Raw genomic sequence first — 21788 nt, forward strand, 5'->3', positions numbered from 1 at the left:
GCATGATAACCGGATGGGCTGATCACACCTCCCAGAGACATGGTGAGACGGACAAGAAGCAAATCGATGCACTAGCTCTCTGGACTCAACTGCCCCTCTGGTAAACAGCTTCCATCACGTACCCAACGCCCGTGTCCCAACCCAATACCCGACCAATGCCCAATGCCCAATGCCCAATACCCAATGCCCGTGCCCGTGTTTCCTGGCATACGGCTCACGTGGTAGGCAAGGACGCTCACATAGTCCACAATGCCCCATTGCTCTTGATTTGAAACGCGTCCGCGCCAGTTTTCGGATAGGCCTTCTTCGGAAATGTATTGCTTACGGATGACCTAGGGTGCCTTCACGCTCTTCACGTACTGGACCTTGCGTGATGTCGATATTTTTTCCGTACGTACGCCTTCCAGATCTAAGACTTTCAGCCGAAATTAGTTGTGACTCCCGTCGCTTTCCAACTGCAGTTAAAATTAACTGCGCAATCCTTTGACACTCAATAAGGGTTAGTTAATGATGATTTCTAGCATGAGAAACATTATTACTACCATCGAAAGTCAGCCTTCTGTGAAGAATCCCTTTGGCAAGTCCAAATGGTTCACAGCGCCATCAAATATATTTTGAATGAAGGACAAACAAATAAATAGCCAATTTCCTAATGATATGGTAAACAAATAAATAACAGATTGAGGTCATCCTAGATTATCATGAACAAGTCTAGCAGAAAACCTAACAGACACGCTGCACTGATAATAGCTCCACGATAACAAATCAAATTCCTTAAAACTTACCGCATGGTTTTGAAGCAAACCACAGGCAACACGGACACGCGAAGTACCAGTGACACGCGAACGGTCAGAAAACATGCATATACACATGTTTAAATAAAAATGTATGCATATAAAATATATAGACATATGCGTGTATATATAAACACACATACATACCTACGTATATGTATATACACACATACATATCTATATATACGCACACATACATATGATGTACTTCAGTACTGTCTAAGTTCCCAGTCGCCAAATCGTGGGATAAAGCTTATTACAAAAGTTCCAGTTCTCCACATCTATCCTTGTGGTCTCCCATGGACGTGGATCAATGCCGGGACACTTTCAGCCACTGAAATCCAACGCTTGGAGCAAGGGGGGGGGGAGCAGCAGGGACACAAGCCTTTTTGCGTAAGTCATTCACCAGTCACACATAGCAACAATGGACGTCAAACGTGGAATTGCCTGCTAGTTTTTGTGACAGTCCTGCGTCGCAACACGGAATCCCGGACTTTAATCGCTGCACCGCCTGGAGACATGTGGCCTCTCGTGCCTATTACTGCTAGCTGGAACGGCCGACCCCGCCCTCCTTATATTACAAGGTCTTCCAGATAAACGGCTTGGCAGTCACCCACTTCGCAACGTATTTCGAACCGCCTTAGTCAGATAGGCATAAGCGTTTCATCAGGGGGGGGGGGGGAGGGGGTGGTCAAAATGGCAGTGGGACAAATGCTTCCCCACAGAAACCTTAAAACGAAACCACTTAAAGCGAGTGTTCCGCATTAATATCGGCTTCTGAAAAGAAATGGCCCTCTTGAAGACCATTCGGTGCATTTCACAGCCCTGCCTTCTTAAGACCTAGACTCCTCTAGCTTCTGAGCTACACGCCCGCGAAAACGGGCAAAGTATTTCTGGGAGAGTATTTCAAGTTCACCTTGGCATATGTGACATCATAATAACGTTATTGAAATCCTGCCGTTTCATATGCCATGCAACGATCAAGACCGAGGAAAATGTAATGACCGATCCGTTCTTATCTGGCGTTTGTGGGCACAATTTCAAGATAAAACGGCCGTTAACTGGCTCTCAATCACTCTTGTGCAAGGTACGATGACGCAATTAAACAATAACGCATCGGGGAGCATATCTACTAAACAGCGAAATGGTGGTGTCTAGAGCAGTGTTTTCTATTTTAAGTATACCAACAGTTGTGACTTTGTTTAATCATATCTGATGCTTGCTTCCATATCTTCAAACGTGAAACATTCCCCTTCACCTGTTAATTTTCTGGGATCCACAAAAATAAGACAGCCTCATATCCTTTCCTACCAACATCTCCCCAACATATCTGCCCCTCATCCTCAACACCCTGGCGACACCACTGCTGCCAGAGCGCAGCAGAAGTCGGTACGAAGTGCACGTCAATAATCAGTCCGCTAGCCACTTGTCAGACGCCAGCCCCGTAAAGAGATCAGGCAAGCCTACCAACTTTCCTTGTCGCGTGCCTCAAATTCAGTCGAAAATTTTGACTTCTCAAAATTGTATCCAAGGACAACGCCCAAAACCGTTGCAGAACAACACAAATGTAGTCATTCTTTATCTTCTTCCCTCAGCTGATGGCGCAGTTAAGACATGACCTACACGATATCGACGTGTGGTATGAGCCAGATGTGGGCCTGTACACAACCGCGCCCGAAATCCATTTCTCACTGATGACCTTTTGGGACCCCTGCTAACTGAATCCATTCATTTCGCTGACGAATCGGGCTCGGAAACCACCACTCACCAATGCAAAGGGTGTACTCGGATGACACCCTCGCAGTGCCAGGCCGCCAAAGATAACGTCAAATAGGAGACGTCCAAGCATTGCACTCCACGGAAGCACAGAAAACGGCTGTCACGTGCTGCCGACGGCGCCGGCATTTTGGTCCGGCCAGCCTACTGTCCAGGGAATGCCGCCTGTGCATTCGGCGATGTCTGGACAGCTGGTTGCACGGGTGGATGCAGCCCGCGGAGGTCACCGGACATACGGCAGGACATCATTGGCCGCCCGGCCGCTCCTGTCCAGCCTCACGGCTCAGCGGGTTTTGTGCTCTGTGCAGCTGCACGGCGCCACACGTGCCGTTCGGCGGCGATCTACAACCCATGCTGATACAGACCACCGGCGCCTGGACGACGAGCGCGGGAGCCTTTTTGGTCTGACATGCTTTACGCACGCCGAACCAATGCAGACGCCAGTACATTTTGCAGTGGTGGTCTCCATACGGTTTTAAATGGAGATCATCCTTCGACATCATAAAACCATATAATGTTCCGTGCATTAAAAGCAATCAATTCATCTCGGATCAGGGCCCCCCAAAAATGGTGCTCAGATATAATGAAAATATAAATATATGGGAGGGGGAAATATAAGAAGAAATATAAAAGGGTAAAAATAAAATAAGATAAATAAATATCCTTCAAAATCTTAAATTTCTCCGTACACGTGGCTTAGCTAAGCAGGCGGGATGGGTTCGAGTCGCTTTCGGCGCTCACCATTTGCCCTTGGTAGATAAGGCCTGCGGCCGGTGCTAGCAATCGCGCTAAAGGTCAGTTGACGTCAGAGAGCAGGACGGACCGTGCCGAGCATCGCGGCACGTTAACCTTTCACTACCAACATCTGCCGTTGACCCGGCATTACATGATTGGATGGCAACAGTCAGGGCTTAGTCAACAAGCACTGCTTAGCGTAAGTTGTGATCCTCAAAATCTTCCACTTAAAAGCTTCGGATGCAACCTAAAAAAAAACACGTCGAGGGGAAAAGCGGACCCAAAATGTTCCACTTACTCCACGAGAGTATGAAATGATTTACACTGGGGTGAGCCGGAATGACAAAATTGAACGCATCAAAGCCTTCCCCAAAAAGCAAATCCATTCCACATCTCTCGTGCTGTCTGTACTGACAGGACCCAAGTTATGTCGCAGTTACACTTATCGGAAAACCAAAGAAATTTAAGCCAAACACATTAACATTAATATCAAACCATATTCAAAAAAGATCATATAAAACGAGAGCAAGCTCAAGAGCAAGAGAGCAAGGGAGCAAGAGCGACCGAGACCGAGACCGAGACCGAGACCGAGACCGAGACCGAGACCGAGACCGAGACCGAGACCGAGACCGAGACCGAGACCGAGACCGAGACCGAGACCGAGACCGAGACCGAGACCGAGACCGAGACCGAGACCGAGACCGAGACCGAGACCGAGACCGAGACCGAGACCGAGACCGAGACCGAGACCGAGACCGAGACCGAGACCGAGACCGAGACCGAGACCGAGACCGAGAGAGAGAGAGAGAGAGAGAGAGAGAGAGAGAGAGAGAGAGAGAGAGAGAGAGAGAGAGAGAGAGAGAGAGAGAGAGAGAGAGAGAGAGAGAGAGAGAGAGAGAGAGAGAGTTCATATTGTTTTGCGTTGTCACGTGCCCGTTCTGTCAATGAGTATTGTTTGCGCACCTACTTAATTCACTTTTCTTCATTTCTTTGCATATAAAATGGCATAAATAGGATTAAGATGTCACGAATGGGACAATTAATACCCTCCATATCGAAACGAAAGTCAGAAATATACGCATGCATCGCTCTGATCCTATTTGAGGCGTCTCCGAACAAGGCTCTGAGTATCTATTTTGACTGAGCTGTGGTGGACCAAGAGGTCCAGGTCCCAGTACATTTGTAAGCTAGATACATTCCAAATGGTTTCAAGGGTACATTTTCAAGATACATTCCAAATGGCTTCGAGCTCGTTCTTCTACGAGTCAAAAATTTTGACGAGATGGATTTCTAGGATCAGCCCCACGCAGAGTCGTGGTTAAACGTGGGGCTTGTTGCTTCCGCCCTGAACACAACACATCGGCAGGATCATTACATTTCAACGCACCATTTGTCCCCACCAAGCAGATAAGCAAACACAAACGCTTCCATTCACACACTAGTCTTCATCACAATCACGCTCAGCATTTCGATTTCGCACCAAGCGCACACGCGGAGTTGACAGGAAGCGTAGGGGAATCGAATTCAAGCCGGACATCCGGCCGACGTAGTGTTCCAATATTCGGCCACTTGGGGCCGAGGATGTCGGTATTTCGTTATGCTATTACACTCCCACTTTGGGGTTCACTGCCTGCTACTCGTGCACTTGATCAATATCGGCCAATCAGCATCAAGTCGGGCGGCAGCCAACGCGGCATTTAAACACCTCAGGCTTGACAAACGAGCCGGGCGGATCAGATGCCTGGGTTCGGGGTCAAAGAGCGATGGTTTAGCGTCGGCGAGTTGCGTGCGGTCAGAATTGGTGGCATCAATTTACATTTACATCCTGGAGACCTTACTGGATCAGTGTTGCACGCTGGGCCAGCGGGGAAGTGGGGGAGGGGAGGGGGAGCGACCGACCTTGGCACTGATGTCGTCGTGCGCCCAGAGCGGCTGGCGTCGGCGGCTGGACAGGAAGCTGGCCAGCGTGAGGCAGAGGTGCGGCAGCGGCAGCGGCGCCGGCTCCGTCGTCATCGACACCAGCGAGGCCGGCTCGCTCTCGTCGCCCGCCACGATGGTCGGCACCGCTGACGTCAGAGTGCTGCGGCCGGCAGAGTCTGCGGCACGGCGCACGGCGTCGGCGCGGCGGCCCCCAGCGATGAGGCCGCACCGGCCACGTCCGCACGCCACCTCGGCCGCCAGCAGCCATCACACGGCAACGCATGGGCTGCGCGGTCACGCGGCAGTGCAGTTGCCATTTTTGACAGAGCCGTGCTCCTCCGTGACGACGGCAGGGCCGTGCTTCCCCATGACGACGCTGACGTATACACAGCAGGCCATTACGCATGGTACGTTTGAACATCAAGGCAGCTTCGCATTCCTTCGTGTGTTCCACTATCTATAAATCTTTCCAATCACCTGCGTAACAAAAATGGCTTTTACACAGAAGGCACAGTCCGGGAAGCTATAACGAGTTCTTTGTTCTCGCCGTCAATGCAGAACGCAAAGCATCATTAACCTTTGCTGGCGCATAAAGAAAGCATTGGCATACCCCGCGTGACGGGGTAGGAGGTGGGCGGGAGCTGTGTGGCTACCTGTGCCGTAGGGCGGCGCTGACGGCAGGAACTGCAGCACGGTGTCGGCCGTGCTGGTGGACGAGTCACAGCTCGCCGCCTCCTCCCACTCCTTCTTCGGCTCCTTCTCTGCAACACACAGCCCAGGCGGCTGAGCGAGTTTGGTGTACCTCAGGGCGTAACCAATAGGGGGTGGGGTAGGGGGGGGGGGGGTCATGCGGGAGTCTAGCGTAAACTTATTGGACTCCGGATGAGAATTAAGTACCTAACTGAAGAAGTAGGAAATATCGCTTTTACGCCCTGAAGACCAATTATAACATTACTCAAAAATTAAAAAAGGCGGTGGTAGCCTTCGCAAAGTCGGCAAATACGCTAACATCTGATCCCCCCAAAATGCCTACGTAGAACAAGTGGGCACAAAGTTGGTGGCATAAACGGCATGGTGATACTGGCGCTACAACACGTTTGCTCTCCATCACCGCAAGCAGCCTCTTCCTTCCCAATTCCCGGGATGTTTTCATATCGTTGTGTTCTTCTCGGATTTGACGTTCCTATCCACAATGTTTTACCGTTGTAGTTACATATTCGTTTGGCGATACAAAATATCAAACAAGTATAATTCAGCAATTCTGCGATCGGCGAGCGTCGGGAATGATCACTGCTCTGGGACCGCCCGCCCGATCTCGGCCATCCCGACTGCGCGCCGGCGTGCCTTCAGGTCGCTACGCAACGCAGCGTTGGCAGCATACGTCATAAGACCCCTGCAGCCATTTGACTCCGCTGCCGCTCTGATGGAGGATGATCGCCCGCGGCTCGACAGATCCAGCGGGACGCAGTCCCAATATCGGTGCCGTGACCCGAGCACGGACCCGGCCTACGGCACGCAGGTCACACACACACTTTGCAGCCGGCATATCCCGCGTCAACGGATAGCCGCCGGGCGGATAGTCGCCGGGCCGGCGCTGCCGCTGATCCTCTACTCTGCGCGGCAATCGAACCGCTGCCCCGCTCGTCTCAGCAGTGACCCGGCGCATGACCGTCAACCAGCCAGAGTGCTCCTCTCCAGAGCACTGCCACGCCGTCGGCTCTGTCCTGCAGGCTTCCATATTACCCTCGTGAGTGCAGGACGGGAGGAGCCACTCCCAATCTGTCGGGGCATCTCCCGAAAAGTTCAGCGTCATACCTGGGGCAGTCCGACTCCTCGATGCACCTGACATGCATACCCCGACTTCCTACCATACCAGGTCAATGATCTATGACCTAGGCTGAAAGCTCTCCACGGCCAGTATGTGGAAAGCTGGCGGTCCGCGTGTATTTCTGAGCCCTGTGTTCCGTATAAAATTCACCAACACATAAGCCATTAAGTAATAACATAATAAACTTATAAGGAAAGGAACGTTGACGAAAGAGCTACGTCACGCATCAGGACCGTTAGTGATGTCATGCCACGTACCGGTGAGGATGGCAGAAGTGTAATGCCACGTACCGGTGAGGATGGCAGAAGTGTAATGCCACGTACCGGTGAGGATGGCAGCAGGGTGACGACACGTACCGGTGGGGATGGGAGTAGTGTGACGGCACGTACCAGTGAGGATGGCAGTAGGGTGACGGCACGTACCGGTGAGGTTGGCAGTAGGGTGACGGCACGTACCGGTGAGGTTGGCAGTAGGGTGACGGCACGTACCGGTGTGGATGGCAGTAGGGTGACGGCACGTACCAGTGTGGATGGCAGTAGGGTGACGGCACGTACCGGTGAGGTTGGCAGTAGGGTGACGGCACGTACCGGCGTGGATGACAGTAGGGTGACGGCACGTACCGGTGAGGTTGGCAGTAGGGTGACGGCACGTACCGGTGTGGATGGCAGTAGGGTGACGGCACGTACCGGTGAGGTTGGCAGTAGGGTGACGGCACGTACCGGTGTGGATGGCAGTAGAGTGACGGCACGTACCGGTGAGGTTGGCAGTAGGGCGACGGCACGTACCGGCGTGGATGACAGTAGGGTGACGGCACGTACCGGTGAGGTTGGCAGTAGGGTGACGGCACGTACCGGTGTGGATGGCAGTAGGGTGACGGCACGTACCGGTGAGGTTGGCAGTAGGGTGACGGCACGTACCAGTGTGGATGGCAGTAGGGTGACGGCACGTACCAGTGTGGATGGCAGTAGGGTGACGGCACGTACCGGTGTGGATGGCAGTAGGGTGACGGCACGTACCGGTGTGGATGGCAGTAGGGTGACGGCACGTACCAGTGTGGATGGCAGTAGAGTGACGGCACGTACCGGTGAGGTTGGCAGTAGGGTGACGGCACGTACCGGTGAGGTTGGCAGTAGGGTGACGGCACGTACCGGTGTGGATGGCAGTAGGGTGACGGCACGTACCGGTGAGGTTGCGTCGCGTGACGGGCAGCGGCGGCAGGGTGAGGCCATAGTCCAGCAGCTCTGTGCGGCAGCTCAGGAGCACAGACGCCACAGACAAGTGGTCGTCATGCTTCGAAAGGACCACCAGCAAGTTCAGCAACAGCTGCTTGCCTGTCATGGATGCGGCACAGGAGCGCAGCATCAGACACAAGGTGCGCCACGCCGGGCACCAGGACAATTGCATATGATCATGGCGAATGAGGACAGTGAAACACACGGGTATACTATGATACCCAGGACCTGGAGCAAGCGAGGATGCTTATGCAATGCACTGACGTAAGAGACATTTCCCATAAGCTCGGACGTAAGAGCCATTTTCCATAAGCTCGAACTGATTAATTCTTGGTAACGGCGCAGGGTCGATACGTTACTGAAAAAAACATTGCAAAAGAAACGAACACACGGTGGGCACACACTTCCTTCGGCTTGTGGGCAATCCACCCCGAACACTAGAGTAATGATCGTTCCATTGCCATAGACACAATGCAGTCATATTATGCCAGCAGGTGAGATGTGCCTCCTGCATAGCGTGCGTATCAATTCACCCGCGTACATCGATATGATAACACAGCTGTCCAATCCAGCGCCGGCCGGCGGCAGGAGTCTGGGCACGTTTGTCGTCCGCGTGCGCGCGCACACCAGCCGCCGCCACTCACAGTTCTCGTGCACGAGCGGTCGAGGGTTGTCGAGTCCGAGGAAGATGACATGCAGCATGAAGGGCAGGTGCAGCGGCCAGACCAGCGACGGCGACTCCAGGCCGTCCACCACCACGTCCTGCATCAGCATCAGCGCCAGGTTGCACCTGCCGGACGTCGGCGCGTGACCATCTGGGACCAGTGCGGCCGCGTGCGATGTCGCGGACCGCCGGCAGTCGATGCTTGGTCGCAGTGTTCAGCTCGTGTAAAAAACGGAAGGAAATGCCCCATGAAAACTGGTAAAAATACTCATACTACGAAGAAATCTCTCATGTAAAAAACAACACTGAAACGAACGAAAATCCCTCATGGAAATCGATATTTCTCAAACCATATTGCAAACATCAAACATGACATCGCATTCCTGTACGCCATAAGCCTTCATGATCGATTGGCAAGACAGTAATTGCAATGTAGTGCAGCGTTCTTGTCGCCCCGGTCATCACGACAGCGCGCACGCGCCGCCAATTACGCCAACTGAATAGTTGGCTGCACATTGGTCCGACATGCGACGGCGAGACGAAATAAGAACCCGCTACCGAGTCTGATTACCTCCGGGCACGTGAATGCGGCCCGACACAGAACGCCGCCACCGACGGGCTACAAAGCCGGCTGTTTGTTTCCCGAGGACCTGATTGTACCCTCGGCTGTCAACCAGACCGCTGCTGATGCCATTCGCAGCGACCAACTCCTCTCAGCACAATCAGACGCCCCACTCGGCACGCGCCGCGCCGAGAGAAATCCGCCCGTGCGAGGCCCGCGTCGGCAGGCCGTCGGTCGGTAGCAGTGTCACGCGGCGGCGCTCGCGGTGGACCGCCGGGCCGGCGATCGTCCCCAGGCCAGCCATCGGACGGTCTCTGACGATGGCATACGGTACATCACCTCTGCCCTGCCTCGTCCCGCCAGCCGGGAGGCCCCCCCCCCCCCCCCCCCGCTCGTGCCCGGGTGGTGCGCGCGGCGGTGGCCAATCTACGAGCCGAGCGCCGCCGGCGCGGCACTCGACCGACGTGCGTCGGACACGTGGCCTGGCCGGCCCGGCCTGGCACGACCCCTCCGGGACGGCTCGGTGACCTACGGCTGCCGCCCCGCGCTCGGCCACGCCAACAACCAGCGGCGCTCTTCGAGCCGGTCGCCGGGCCGCGTAGTTATGCCCATACCCGAAAGGCCGGCTGAACAAGTCCACATCCCTGACGACAAACGGCTACTGTTGGGGTCAATAGGGGAATATGGTGTTGTGAAAGCTCACAAGATTCTGTACTGCTAACACCTCAGTATAACCAATGACAACACTAATGCATCGGCCCGTAAAAGGTTGATAGAGAGAGCGCGTTTATGTCGATCATGGGCATTTTGCAACACAGCAAACGCGGCCTAATTTCAAGGAGCAAAGTAAGATATTTGCTTGCTTTGCAATTGCAGGCCGAGTCAGCCCGCCGACGTTTGGCTGACTGAGCTTAAACAACATCGACGAACAAAAACAGCGACCCTCGATTTTACGAACGATTGTCGAAGTTTGGAAAAAAATGGCTGGGTTTGTTAATGTCACGCAGGGAGAGCTCAGCGCGGCACCCTGACCGGTGCAAAAGCCCTCCATGTGCAAAGCGACGCCCTTGGAAAGAACAGCGAACTACTAACTGACGCTCCGAGGGACGGCCGACACTGGGCTTGCGACAGCTGCCCCGTGGCGCCAGCCCCATGCGGGCAAACCAGGCATCGGCCCGCGGCGCGAGCCGCCCTGAGGCCGATGAACGGCGTCTCGCTGGCGGTTATTAACGCCGCATTGCAGCCGCCGCGTCAACCTACTTATCCGTCGCTTTCGCGGTAATAAGCTTCATGAATCGATGCCCGACTTGTCGCGCACTTCGCGATCAAGCGCGAACATCGGGAAGGCAAGCGTGCTCCGGAAGCCTAACAACGCTGTTACGCAACGCGTGCTGCTCAGTGTTTCCAGTGTTTGAATGTCAACAGTGCGCGTAGCGCAGGTTGCGTGAGTAGAAACGCACACCAACATGACCAAGAATCGAATTGACAAAACTCTTCCAGGTTTTTGATTTGAGACGTTGGCTGCATTTCGGCGCAATGCGAACTGTAAACATGCTTGATAACGCAATCCTCATGCAGCTTCATAACCAAATTGTGCATACCAGTGAGATCACAGCGCATATCCAGCAACGGTGAACTTTGCCCCGGGCGCGGACGCTGCCAACACGCGGAGGCACTAAAACCCAAGCGTACACTGCTATATGCCCGTGAGAGCCCATCAAGGTGGGCCTTATCAATTCCAGGCAATCATAATTTTGCGGACCTAACGGCGCTAACGATACAGTTAACATCGCACACCGTTTAGCGCGACGAGCTCTGACCGTGCGCGCGGCGATCAGCGGCGCCAGTCTGGCCTGGCCTGGCTCGGCTGGACTCGGCAGCCAGGGGTGGACGGCGGCCGCGGCTGGCCGGCAGCCACGGCTGGACTCGACGCGCGACCACTCAATGGACACTCTCCCGACGGAGTCACACCACCCACACGCGGTGGAAGGCCCGTCTTGCAGACGGGCCTTATTAGGCCCCAACGTCCATGCGGCGGCGTCGCCAATGTTCACGCCATGCCCACCCACAGCTCCAATACATTCGGGCTTATCAATTTTGAATAAAGGATTGATAACCTCAAGTTCTTACGCTTCAGCATCTGCTCAGGTTTAGCGCAGTAATGCAACACTTAAACTAAACAGGTAAATGTCAACTTGAAATATAAATGTCAAAATATGTAAGCTACTCCGAACACGTCCTTTGTTCATCAAACTCAGTACCATACCAGATCAGGTCGCATGAAACATATGGGCCTCTTCTCGTAAAACTGCATGCGCCTCTTAAATTGAGCACACGTAGGACGACATATGTGCATGTGGAATGGCGGGCATTGCTAGACTTTTGTCCTGAATTATATGTGCCTCTAAGACTATGACTCTCAGCTGTACCTGGCAATCCGAAGTCCGTGCATTTTGCAGCAAACCATCATGGTCTAAGATGACCTGAAAACTCGATTGAATGCGTCCATGACATACACAGTCACTTAACGGTAGGACGCGGCGTCCAATTATGATGCACCGACCCATGATTCCGGCTCTGACATTGACAACCACCTAGCGTTTGATGGGTAACCTCACTTCGGCGGGAGCAGGGATGAGGCCAGCTTGGATTCACCTGCCATGACCTGGCAACACAACGGTGGTCCACCTGCCGGCTGCATACGCAGTGGAGCGCTTTAATTAAGGCTGGAAACATCACTGATGCTTGAGAACCGACCATGGTCTCAGAGGCCAATTTAAGACGTCACTGTAGGGTTACGTAAGACGACAAACGCCTTTGATCGAGCGATCCCATGACTTATACCAGGAATCAGACACAAGATGCAGCCCCAAATAGCCCGCTGAAGCGTTGCGTCGCGATGCGCGGCTTGCGGCCAACGCCCAAAGAGCCCCTCTCGACGAACGCGAGCCCCAACACAAGCGCGAGCGGTTCAATATTGCTCGGTCACACACGTCAGTCTAGCTCGGACGAGGGCGCCCGCAGCCAAGTGCCGCCACAAGTCAAGCTCATAAAGACACGTCGATCTAGCGGACAGTGTCGAAATGTCCGAACTAACGTCATCACCCGCGACCGGACAGCGGCTACCAGACACGAAGGGGTGCGCGTCAGAAGCGCGCGTGGCGCAAGCGGCGCCGGTCACCTGGGTGCCCGGCAACACCCGCCCCTGAGCACACCCCAGCATCTGGCTGCCACAAAACTGACGGACGGGCGGTAGTGGCAGAGAGCAGAGCGGAACCGAGCAGACAGTGTGAGTGTGTCTCAAGGCTACGGAGGGGGTCACTGGACTACTCGGCACTCAGCCGACCAGAGCGGGACCGAGCAGACAGCATGAGTGTGGCTCAAGGCTACGGAGGGTCACTGGACTACTCAGCACGCAGCCGACCAGAGCGGGACAGAGCAGACAGCGTGAGTGTGTCTCAAGGCTACGGAGGGTCACTGGACTACTCAGCACGCAGCCGACCAGAGCGGGACCGAGCAGACAGTGTGAGTGTGTCTCAAGGCTACGGAGGGGGTCACTGGACTACTCAGCACTCAGCCGACCAGAGCGGAACCGAGCAGACAGTGTGAGTGTGTCTCAAGGCTACGGAGGGGGTCACTGGACTACTCAGCACTCAGCCGACCAGAGCGGAACCGAGCAGACAGTGTGAGTGTGTCTCAAGGCTACGGAGGGTCACTGGACTACTCAGCACTCAGCCGACCAGAGCGGGACAGAGCAGACAGCGTGAGTGTGTCTCAAGGCTACGGAGGGCCACTGGAATACTCGGCACCCAGCCGAACTATCATTTATATTGCATTTGTATTCGTACTTGAGTGAGGTAATCTAATCGAACGCGTGGCTATGACTGCCCAGGATCGTGCTGTCCGGTGAAGGCAATCACTCGCCCATTGCGTGCAACTTTCAGTCAAAGGATACGAGAGAAGACAAAAGGCGGCTAATTTCGCACATCGCACGTGACTGCACGGCATTCAGTCACGTGCGACCGGCAGTCAGCAGCCGCTGCTTCATAGCCCGGGCCAAACATTGCCCGGGCAACGACCTGACCCGCCCACCACCAGTCCGTTTGGAGCGGCCGCGGCTCCATACCTAAACTGCCTCCTCCCAGCCCCGGTCCAAGGCTTAGGGAAGTACAACGGTCTGTCTCGCCTGGCCTCCCTCTCCCCCTCCCCTTGTGCAATGCGCTACCCTTGCTCCTCGCGTAAATCGCTACGTGGTCAAATTTACGTCGGCCGAAAACGACTTGCAGCAAAGTACAGTTTTCAGAATAGCTGACCTTTCATTTCTTCAATTGGATTATCGAGCCATTACGGCATACCGAAATACAGCAACGAATATGCAAGAAAACCAGGACGGCAACTATGGTTATGACAGATATACTTCACGAGGCTAGTGACAATCGGGTTGGGGCTAGGGGCGGGTAACAGCAGCAGGTCGTATGACCGCAGGCTGACCTGCGGAAGCTGGCGATCGGCTGGGGCTCGGGTCGGGCGGGGGTAACAGCAGCAGGTCGGGTGACCGAAGACCGACCTGCGGAAGCTGACGATCGGCTGGGGCTCGGGTCGGGCGCGGGTAACGGCAACGTGTTGGGTGACCGAAGACCGACCTGTGGAAGCTGGCGATCGGCTGGGGCTCGGGTCGGGCGCGGGTAACAGCAACATGTCGGGTGACCGAAGGCCGACCTGTGGAAGCTGGCGGTCGGCTGGGGCTCTGGTCGGGCGCGGGTAACAGCAACATGTTGGGTGACCGCAGGCTAACCTGTGGAAGCTGGCGATCGGCTGGCTGCAGTCGGGCAGGTAGCTGGAGAGCGGGGCAAAGTAGCCGCCATACTCCGGCATGGGCAGCGGATGCGGCTGAGGCGTGTTGTACTGTTGTTGCTGCTGCTGCTGCTGAAGCTGCTGTTGCTGTTGCTGTTCCTGTTGTTGTTGTTGTTGTTGTTGTTGTTGCTCCTGCTGCTGCTGATGCTGCTGCTCCTGATGCTGCTGCAGTTGTTGTTGCTGCTGCTGCTGCTGTTGGTCCTCCGTCTGAGCGCGCAGAACGCTGAAGTTGTCGTCCGCCGCAGGGACCTGCGGACTCCCCGTCAGTGAGTGAGCCCAGCCAGGCCGTCCCACCCCCTCATTGCACAGAACGGCCATACTCACCCCCTGCTCTGAGCCAGACTCCCGATGCACGGCGTAGTTAACAAATGGCGACTGACTCATAACGCATCTAGGAGAACCCACCAAATCCGACAACACGCCGCGCCTGTGGCTGTCTGACTCCACTGTTGGACGCCGGTCCGGCCGGCAGCGGCCCCGCCGCATCGAGCCCGCCATCTTTGTAATCACGGCGTAACGCGAACCGACTGCTCTCGGCGGCGCGCGCCACCGACCTTACTGAGGACTCCGGGCACCATCGGCCGTTTACAGCATCTTCGAAGTCAGGTTTGTTGTGAGATGAGGGCGTGGGTATTTAGAGGTACGCGTGGGTCCCGTGGAGCGACGTTGTTCCGGTGTGATAACTCAGGGGCCGCTGCCGGCTGAAAGCCAGAGACAGGACGCGAAAGGCGGCCTGAACCGCCGTTCAAAATCGTGTTCTCCACATCCACCTCCATCGGAGGGCACCACGCCGTACTTTCTCCACCCGCTGTGACGCCACGGCCCAGCCGGCGGACATCTGACCTGCGAGCGCGTCGAGCCGGGGGCGGCCGCCTCCTCCTGGATCAGCCGAGAGCGGTCCTGCGATCTGGAGCTGGAGACGGTGGAGCTGCTGCGCACGGAGCTGGCGGCGCCGTGGCTGACGGCACGCGCCGACCCCACCACGCTGCCGGAGAAACGGCAGCGTCACACCTACCGCCGACGTCACAGAGACAAAGCGTCGCCAGAAAAGTTGAGCGTCACACCCCTCTACCGCCAGCACAGACACGGCACATATACAACATACCGCTGGGAGAGAGAGGGTACCAAACGCCGAGACGCGGCAGCTACGGACATGCTAGCTTCTATCAAATAGGTGCATAACTGTGCTTAAAAGCCTATGCCCCAACATACTCCGGCAGCCCTTTATCACGCTAGATATAAAGTGTATCGTTGTGCTCAGAAATGATCATGGCATAATAGCGTTAAGGATAGCGTACAGCAGATGGCCATTCCTACGTCAGATACAGAGACTGGGGGTGCAGGGGTTAAACTGGGCGTGTCAACCAAATGCTTCCAGCCAACTTCATTTTGTCTACGACGAGGTTTTCACTGATATTCCAAAGAACAGTTCTTCAATTTCAAGACATAGCGAACAACGATGATATTACACCAACTTTCCATTCCCTTAACCCAAAAATATCTTACCGGCACGCCCAACACCCTCAGGATATATTCGCTGTGAAGCAGTTTTGGCGCCTGACGTGTAGAATACAACTGGCCAGAGTGAGGGCTCAAACTGTTCACTCTGTGTTGCCGCGGTGCTATGGTATTCGTCCGGTTACGCCGAAGCCAAGTAGCTCCAGCTCATTCCCGAATCAAGTGGCAAGAAATGCTAATCACGCAGCCTCGCTTCTAAGGACAGCGGGGGAGGGAAGCACGGCGGCGGGGCAGTCGCACTCCTCCACCCGGAAAATAGCATTAATAATGTGATGCTGCATACGTTGCACAGAAAAAGCCAAGTTAAAAAGTGCGGTTGCCCGTTGGCGCAGACGTAATCCTACGAAGTACCCACCGACAGTGGGGAAAATGTCCACAACCATGGAGCCTGGACACCGCACTAATTCTGATGTTAAACGGGCTGCCCTCTCTCGGAAATAGAGCAATGGCCAGGCTGTATGACATTGATATGCCTGTCGGATTATTTATATACGTGTGTATGTGTATATATATGTATATATATATATATGTATATATATATATATATATATATATATATATATATATATATATATGGATGATATAAGCGTAGTAGTAATTGGGGCCTTTGGGCGCCTCGGCTGCGCGGTCATAAGACGATATATGTAGTTATATAATGTATATACGACTTCAAGGTGCCGTTACATCCGTCTCAGGTGGCACGGTGAAGTTAAAGCGCGTCTCAGTCCGCACAGACCATTCGGAGCTAATGCGATTGTTGTCGGGGCTTTACGACGCTCCCAACTGATGCTGAGGTAATATGGCGTCGCCTGCCGCCGGGCAGCGCGGGCAGCAAGACCGGCACCGTACATAAGAAGCTAATGCGACTGCCGCGTGGAAGGCAAGAAGATGGTAATGCCATTGACGACGAACTGAGAAGGGCTAACAATGGTAAAGATGTGATGATTCTGGACGGTGTCTTGCCCCGCCGGCAAACCACACCACCCGTTTTGCAGGTGCGTGCCACTCAGGCGGGACCGGCCGGGCCTGGGCGGTCCGATCAGCCGCTCGGTCCACCCACAGCTGACACCAGCAGCATCAGCGTGTCCCTCTGGCGGGACCGGCCGGGCCTGGGCGGTCTCATCAGCCGCTCGGTCCACCCACAGCTGACACCAGCAACATCAGCATGCCCCTCTGACGGGACCGGCAGGGCCTGGGCGGTCTTATCAGCCGCTCGGTCCACCCACAGCTGACACCAGCAGCATCAGCGTGCCCCTCGGGCGGGACCGGCCGGGCCTGGGCGGTCCGATCAGCCGCTCGGTCCACCCACAGCTGACACCAGCAGCATGAAACACAGAGAACCACAGAGCCAAGGGGTACGGCGCACGCACCACAAACGCCGGGGAGCTGTGCGGTGTCCCCACCCGCCCAGACCTCTGCATTAACAAGGCATCTGCTGGGGCTGGACATCAGCGCTATCGAGGCTACAGTCACGCCGGCACACCTGCCATGGGTACTTCTCCACATCACTGGACGGCACTGCTGGCCGCCAGTGCTATCCTTACAGCCGTTACGCCATGTCCTCACCGTGCCCAAGCACTAAACGCCAACACTGTATAGGCTCCAGGACTGCGGGCAGTGCCTGTATTGCAGCAGCGCGCACCTGAGGGTAAACTCTTACAACAGTCACCGCCTGCAACTGCTAACGGCCAAAAACGTACGTTGAAATTTAACAGTCATAAACCGCGGCATGCCAAAAGTCGAAAATATTTCGCGCGAGTCGGGTGGCCTGTGCCAAATGCTGCTAACACGACGAGACGCTTGCTCAGCGTCGGCATACCATGCGATGGGGCGGTGGCTCTTCGAAACCTTCTTGCTGAGCAGATCGGTGAGTGGGGCCAGTAGAGCAGAGGCGTCGGGCACAAAGCGATGGCAATACGCCACTATTCTGATGAAACGCCGGAGCTGGTTCTCCGTCGTTGGTGGAAGAAATTCCTGCACCGTGGACATTTTGTCTGGAAGTGGGGGGGGGGGGGGGGGGGGGGGGGGGGGGGGGGGGGGAGCGATGCCGAACCCAGTCACTTCATGGCCGAGGAACGGAACTTTTTCGGCCCCGAACATACTTTTTTTTTCATTGATGACTAGCCCGAACTTGTCGAGTCGTTCGAGGACCATTTGAAGGTGTTCAAGATGCTCGTGCACCGACTTACTGGCGACCAGAATGCCGTCCAGGCAGACAAATGTCGCTGGCACTCCATGCAGCACAAACCTTCTAACCATGAATCGTTGGAAGGTTTGACTGGCATTGCAAAGATCGAATGCCAACCGGATCATCGAAAATTTCGAATGGCGTTGTGATGGCGGCCTTCGGCACATCCGACTGCTCCACCGGCATCTGGGTATGTGCGTAGACCGCGTCTAGCTTGGAAAAGACCTTGCAGCCGTAGAGGCGACCGACGTGGCCTTGCCGGTAAGGCACCGGGTATCGGTCCGGAACGGTGGCAGCGTTCAGCGCACGACAAACACCGCAGGGCGCCACTCTCCGGGAGTGGATTCCGGGAGCAGGTGCAGAGGTGAGGCCCAGCTGCTCTTGGATGCCCTCAGGACGCCGAGCTTACGCAGTCTGTTAAATTCCTCCCGACAAATCTCGAAACGATCCGGGGGCGAGCGCCATGGTCGCGCGACACACGACGGTCCAGTTGTGATGATGTGATTAGTCAGAGTGGCGTACCGGAGCTGGACTTGTCGGGGGGTTGGTCAACCGCGGAAACTGCCGAAGCAGCGAGGCGTGGGGATACCCTTCAGGTGCCGCACTGGAGACGGTTCTCAGTCCCAATAAGCGGAAGGGGTTCCGCGGGCACAAACCTGGCGTGATGCATCCCGCAGGACCTGGAGACCTATGCCAACCGCCAGCTGGTGAGGTACAAGGAAGTCTGCGCCTAGAATCGGAGTGGCGACGTCGGCGATGACAATCTCCCATTCAAAGTTGGGCCCGCCGCCGAGCTGGACGGCACGCCGGCATCCTCCAAATGTCTTCAATACGGTGCCGCTGGCAGCCTCAAGCCGAAGCAGCTGTGTGGGTGTCACGTCGGAGTCAGTTGGAAAGGAGGCAGGCGGTGGCACGCTGACTTCTGCGCCAGTGTCCACTTGCAGCGCCTGACCAAGCTGTCTGTCTTCGGCGAAAAACAACTGCGCCAGCGGACTTCCATGAGCAGGGCTGAGCACAACGGTGAGCTTCCACCCCGAAGCGCTGGTGGTCGTAGCAGATACGGTCCACCAGCGGCGAAGAACGGCGCCGTCTCGATGTGAACCGCGGTCGGTGATTCCAATCAGCTGTGGGTCCGACCCGCCGCGATCAACTCACGGATTTTTCCAGTCGTCGCTTCGACGATTCCAGTCTGTTACCCACGGCTGTCCGGCTGGTGATGGCGGCGTGCAGGTCTGGCTGACCGGTGGACAACGACGTGGGTGGCTGTGCGCCGAGTTGCAACACCGAGAAGGCGGTGACGGCGGCAGCTGCGGGGAGCGAGACTTCGAGAGAACGATCGGCCGCCCGAGCCAGATCGTCTAGGGATGTGGATCCTGGCAGCAGTGCGAGAGCTGCTCGGGCCGTATGGGGAAGCCGTTGTAGAAACAGCGTTCTCAAAAGGCCGCCGTCGGCTGGGGCGTCACATGCCGCCAACTGTTCACGCATGTTGCATGGAAGCTGGCATGGAGCCTGGACTCCAAGTTGTTGATGGCGTAAGAGGTCCTCCAGACGGCTGGCACGGGACATGACCAATCACTGATGAAGTGCCTTGCAGAAGGCCGTGTAGTCTCCGGCCTGCCCGATGATGACATTGCGAGCCTGAGCAGCCACGGCCATCGGAAGACTTGCGACGAGCGGTTTGAATTTGAAGGCGGGATCGTCGATTCCGGAAACATCGAAGGCGCAGTTGACTTGCATCAGCCACAGCTCTGCTTCTTCAGCCGAGAAGGCAGGACGTCAAAAAGACACAAACGGTGCGGCGACCCCCGGCGTTCCGTGGTCCATTGCCCCACTGTCTAGCTTGCTTTCGACCATCTTCAGTTAACGCGTCGGTAGATCACGTCGGGGTCACCAATGTCGCACAGCAAATAGCTTTTTTGTGGCGATCGAGAAAGGTGGCAGTAGTTGTCCTGTTGTTTTCATCAGTTGACAGCCCGAGCCCCCGTGCAGTGTGACACAAGAGTGACCACCTGCACCTCACGACCTGTGCTGTCAACCGGCTGACTGTGGCCGGGTGGCCGGAACTAGCACTGCTATGGTGGTTGTGCTGGTCCCGTGTGAAATATCGGTGCCTGCATCAAGGTGACACCGACCCGGCCTAACAGAAATGGAAGCGCGTCCAGAGAGGGACGGATCAAGAAGAGCGAGAAACACTCCGTTGTCAGGCTGCACAGGATATATTCTTGTCGCCATGGCTCGCTTCGACTTACATCACTTCACAGTAGCAAACATCTGTTCAGTTATGGTAGTTAATATGCCATTAGCGGCCTAACAATAGCTAAACTAGCAATCGCTTTCTGGTAGGTATATCACTCATATTATTTCCCAACATAAAACAGTGCCATGAAGCTTGGGAGACACTCACAGTTCTCACAAGACACACTGTCACACACACAACAATAATACTCGTTAGCACCACCTATTGGTGACCCACACGTTAAGGTGCTGACCTCGTGCCGCTACAGTACCAGATAATTCGCACCAACAGCTTCCTTGAAAAAGTGTGGTAGATAAAGCACAAGTGACTAAACCGACCTAGACGACTGTTGTCGTCTGCGGTGGGGTTGTGAGGCCCTGACACTGGTTCCAAACCGGTGAACTGACCCTGGGGACCCAGCCTGGCGCAGCGCCGGGCAGCGCGGCCGGCCGCGCCGACCCGGCTCGTGAGATACGCCTCGGTCGGCCAGCGTCCCATCCCTGCCAAATTAAACACGCAGCTCGACAAATTGCCGCTGTCAGAGCGCTGGAGCATGACCACACATACCGGTCGCGCAATTTCGCTCGCCTACGAACGAAACGGATATCCTTGCTGCCGCGGCCCTGGGGCAGCCGCGATGGGTCGACGGCGGCACTCCTAGCTGCGGATCGAAGCATCCTCGCCCCGGGAGCCGCCGCGGGCGCCCTCCTCGCGCAACAGCGCGCCGGAGACCCAGCAGCAGTCGGCGGGAGACCAGGGCCGTCCCGGCGCCGCCTCAGCCGCTCCGGACAGGCGCCCAGCAACGGCTCGTCGCGGCTCGCTCCACCCCAGCGGTGCGGCAGCACTCGGCGACCCGAGGGCCCACTCGCCATAAACGAGACGCTGGCCGATATTTCGCACACCGGCCCTCCGGGCACTGACCGGAGCTGTCGAGCCGGTTCGCAAAACCGCTGCTGGTAACATCGGGGATTGTGACCCCATGTCCTTACGGTGACGCCGGGAAATCTGAAGGCCGTGAAATTTGCGCATTGCCGTTCGTCTGACGGCCAACCCATGCTCCATGACTTATATGCGACCCTGGATGTCGTCGCTGATGTGCCACAAATGGCTTGTTGGCACTGGACGTCGGGCACGAGGATAACCCTTCAGGTGATCTCGGACCTTCGCGGACCACTATCTCAACCGCTCCGGGCCGCGATGGATCACAGGAGGCTGGCAGCATATTGCCTTCTTCATCATCAGCGGAATGTGGTCGGCGGCGTAGGAAACGAGTAAACTACGAGCCGAAGATAGCAATATCCGTTCGCTTGAAAACAATACCCAGCCCCCTTAAGCAGAACGCGCCCCTTTACATAACAAACACGACTGAAAGGCATTAGCCTTCCAGCCTGTATTCGTGAAGTGTCAAAGCAAATATGCTCTGTATCAAGGGTCCTTCCCACTAAGGGACGTATTCACGGGAGGGCTTAGGTGCAAACGCC

General features: G+C 55.7%; 1 protein-coding gene across 1 annotated transcript in view; it reads right to left on the reverse strand.

Annotated features, from left to right (window-relative positions):
• Positions 1 to 21788, reverse strand: part of LOC119107380 (protein furry) — a gene marked incomplete at its 5' end in the record, with an annotated part of 110482 nt that overhangs the window by 50257 nt on the left and 38437 nt on the right. The window contains 6 exon segments of the mRNA XM_037230813.1: positions 5205 to 5401; positions 5879 to 5986; positions 8235 to 8384; positions 8930 to 9075; positions 14307 to 14614; positions 15209 to 15350. Of these exon segments, the coding sequence (XP_037086708.1) occupies positions 5205 to 5401; positions 5879 to 5986; positions 8235 to 8384; positions 8930 to 9075; positions 14307 to 14614; positions 15209 to 15350 (1051 nt within the window).

Source organism: Pollicipes pollicipes, unplaced genomic scaffold, assembly GCF_011947565.3.
Source record: "Pollicipes pollicipes isolate AB1234 unplaced genomic scaffold, Ppol_2.1 Scaffold_6686;HRSCAF=7923_pilon_pilon_pilon, whole genome shotgun sequence".
Taxonomy (NCBI): domain Eukaryota; kingdom Metazoa; phylum Arthropoda; class Thecostraca; order Pollicipedomorpha; family Pollicipedidae; genus Pollicipes; species Pollicipes pollicipes.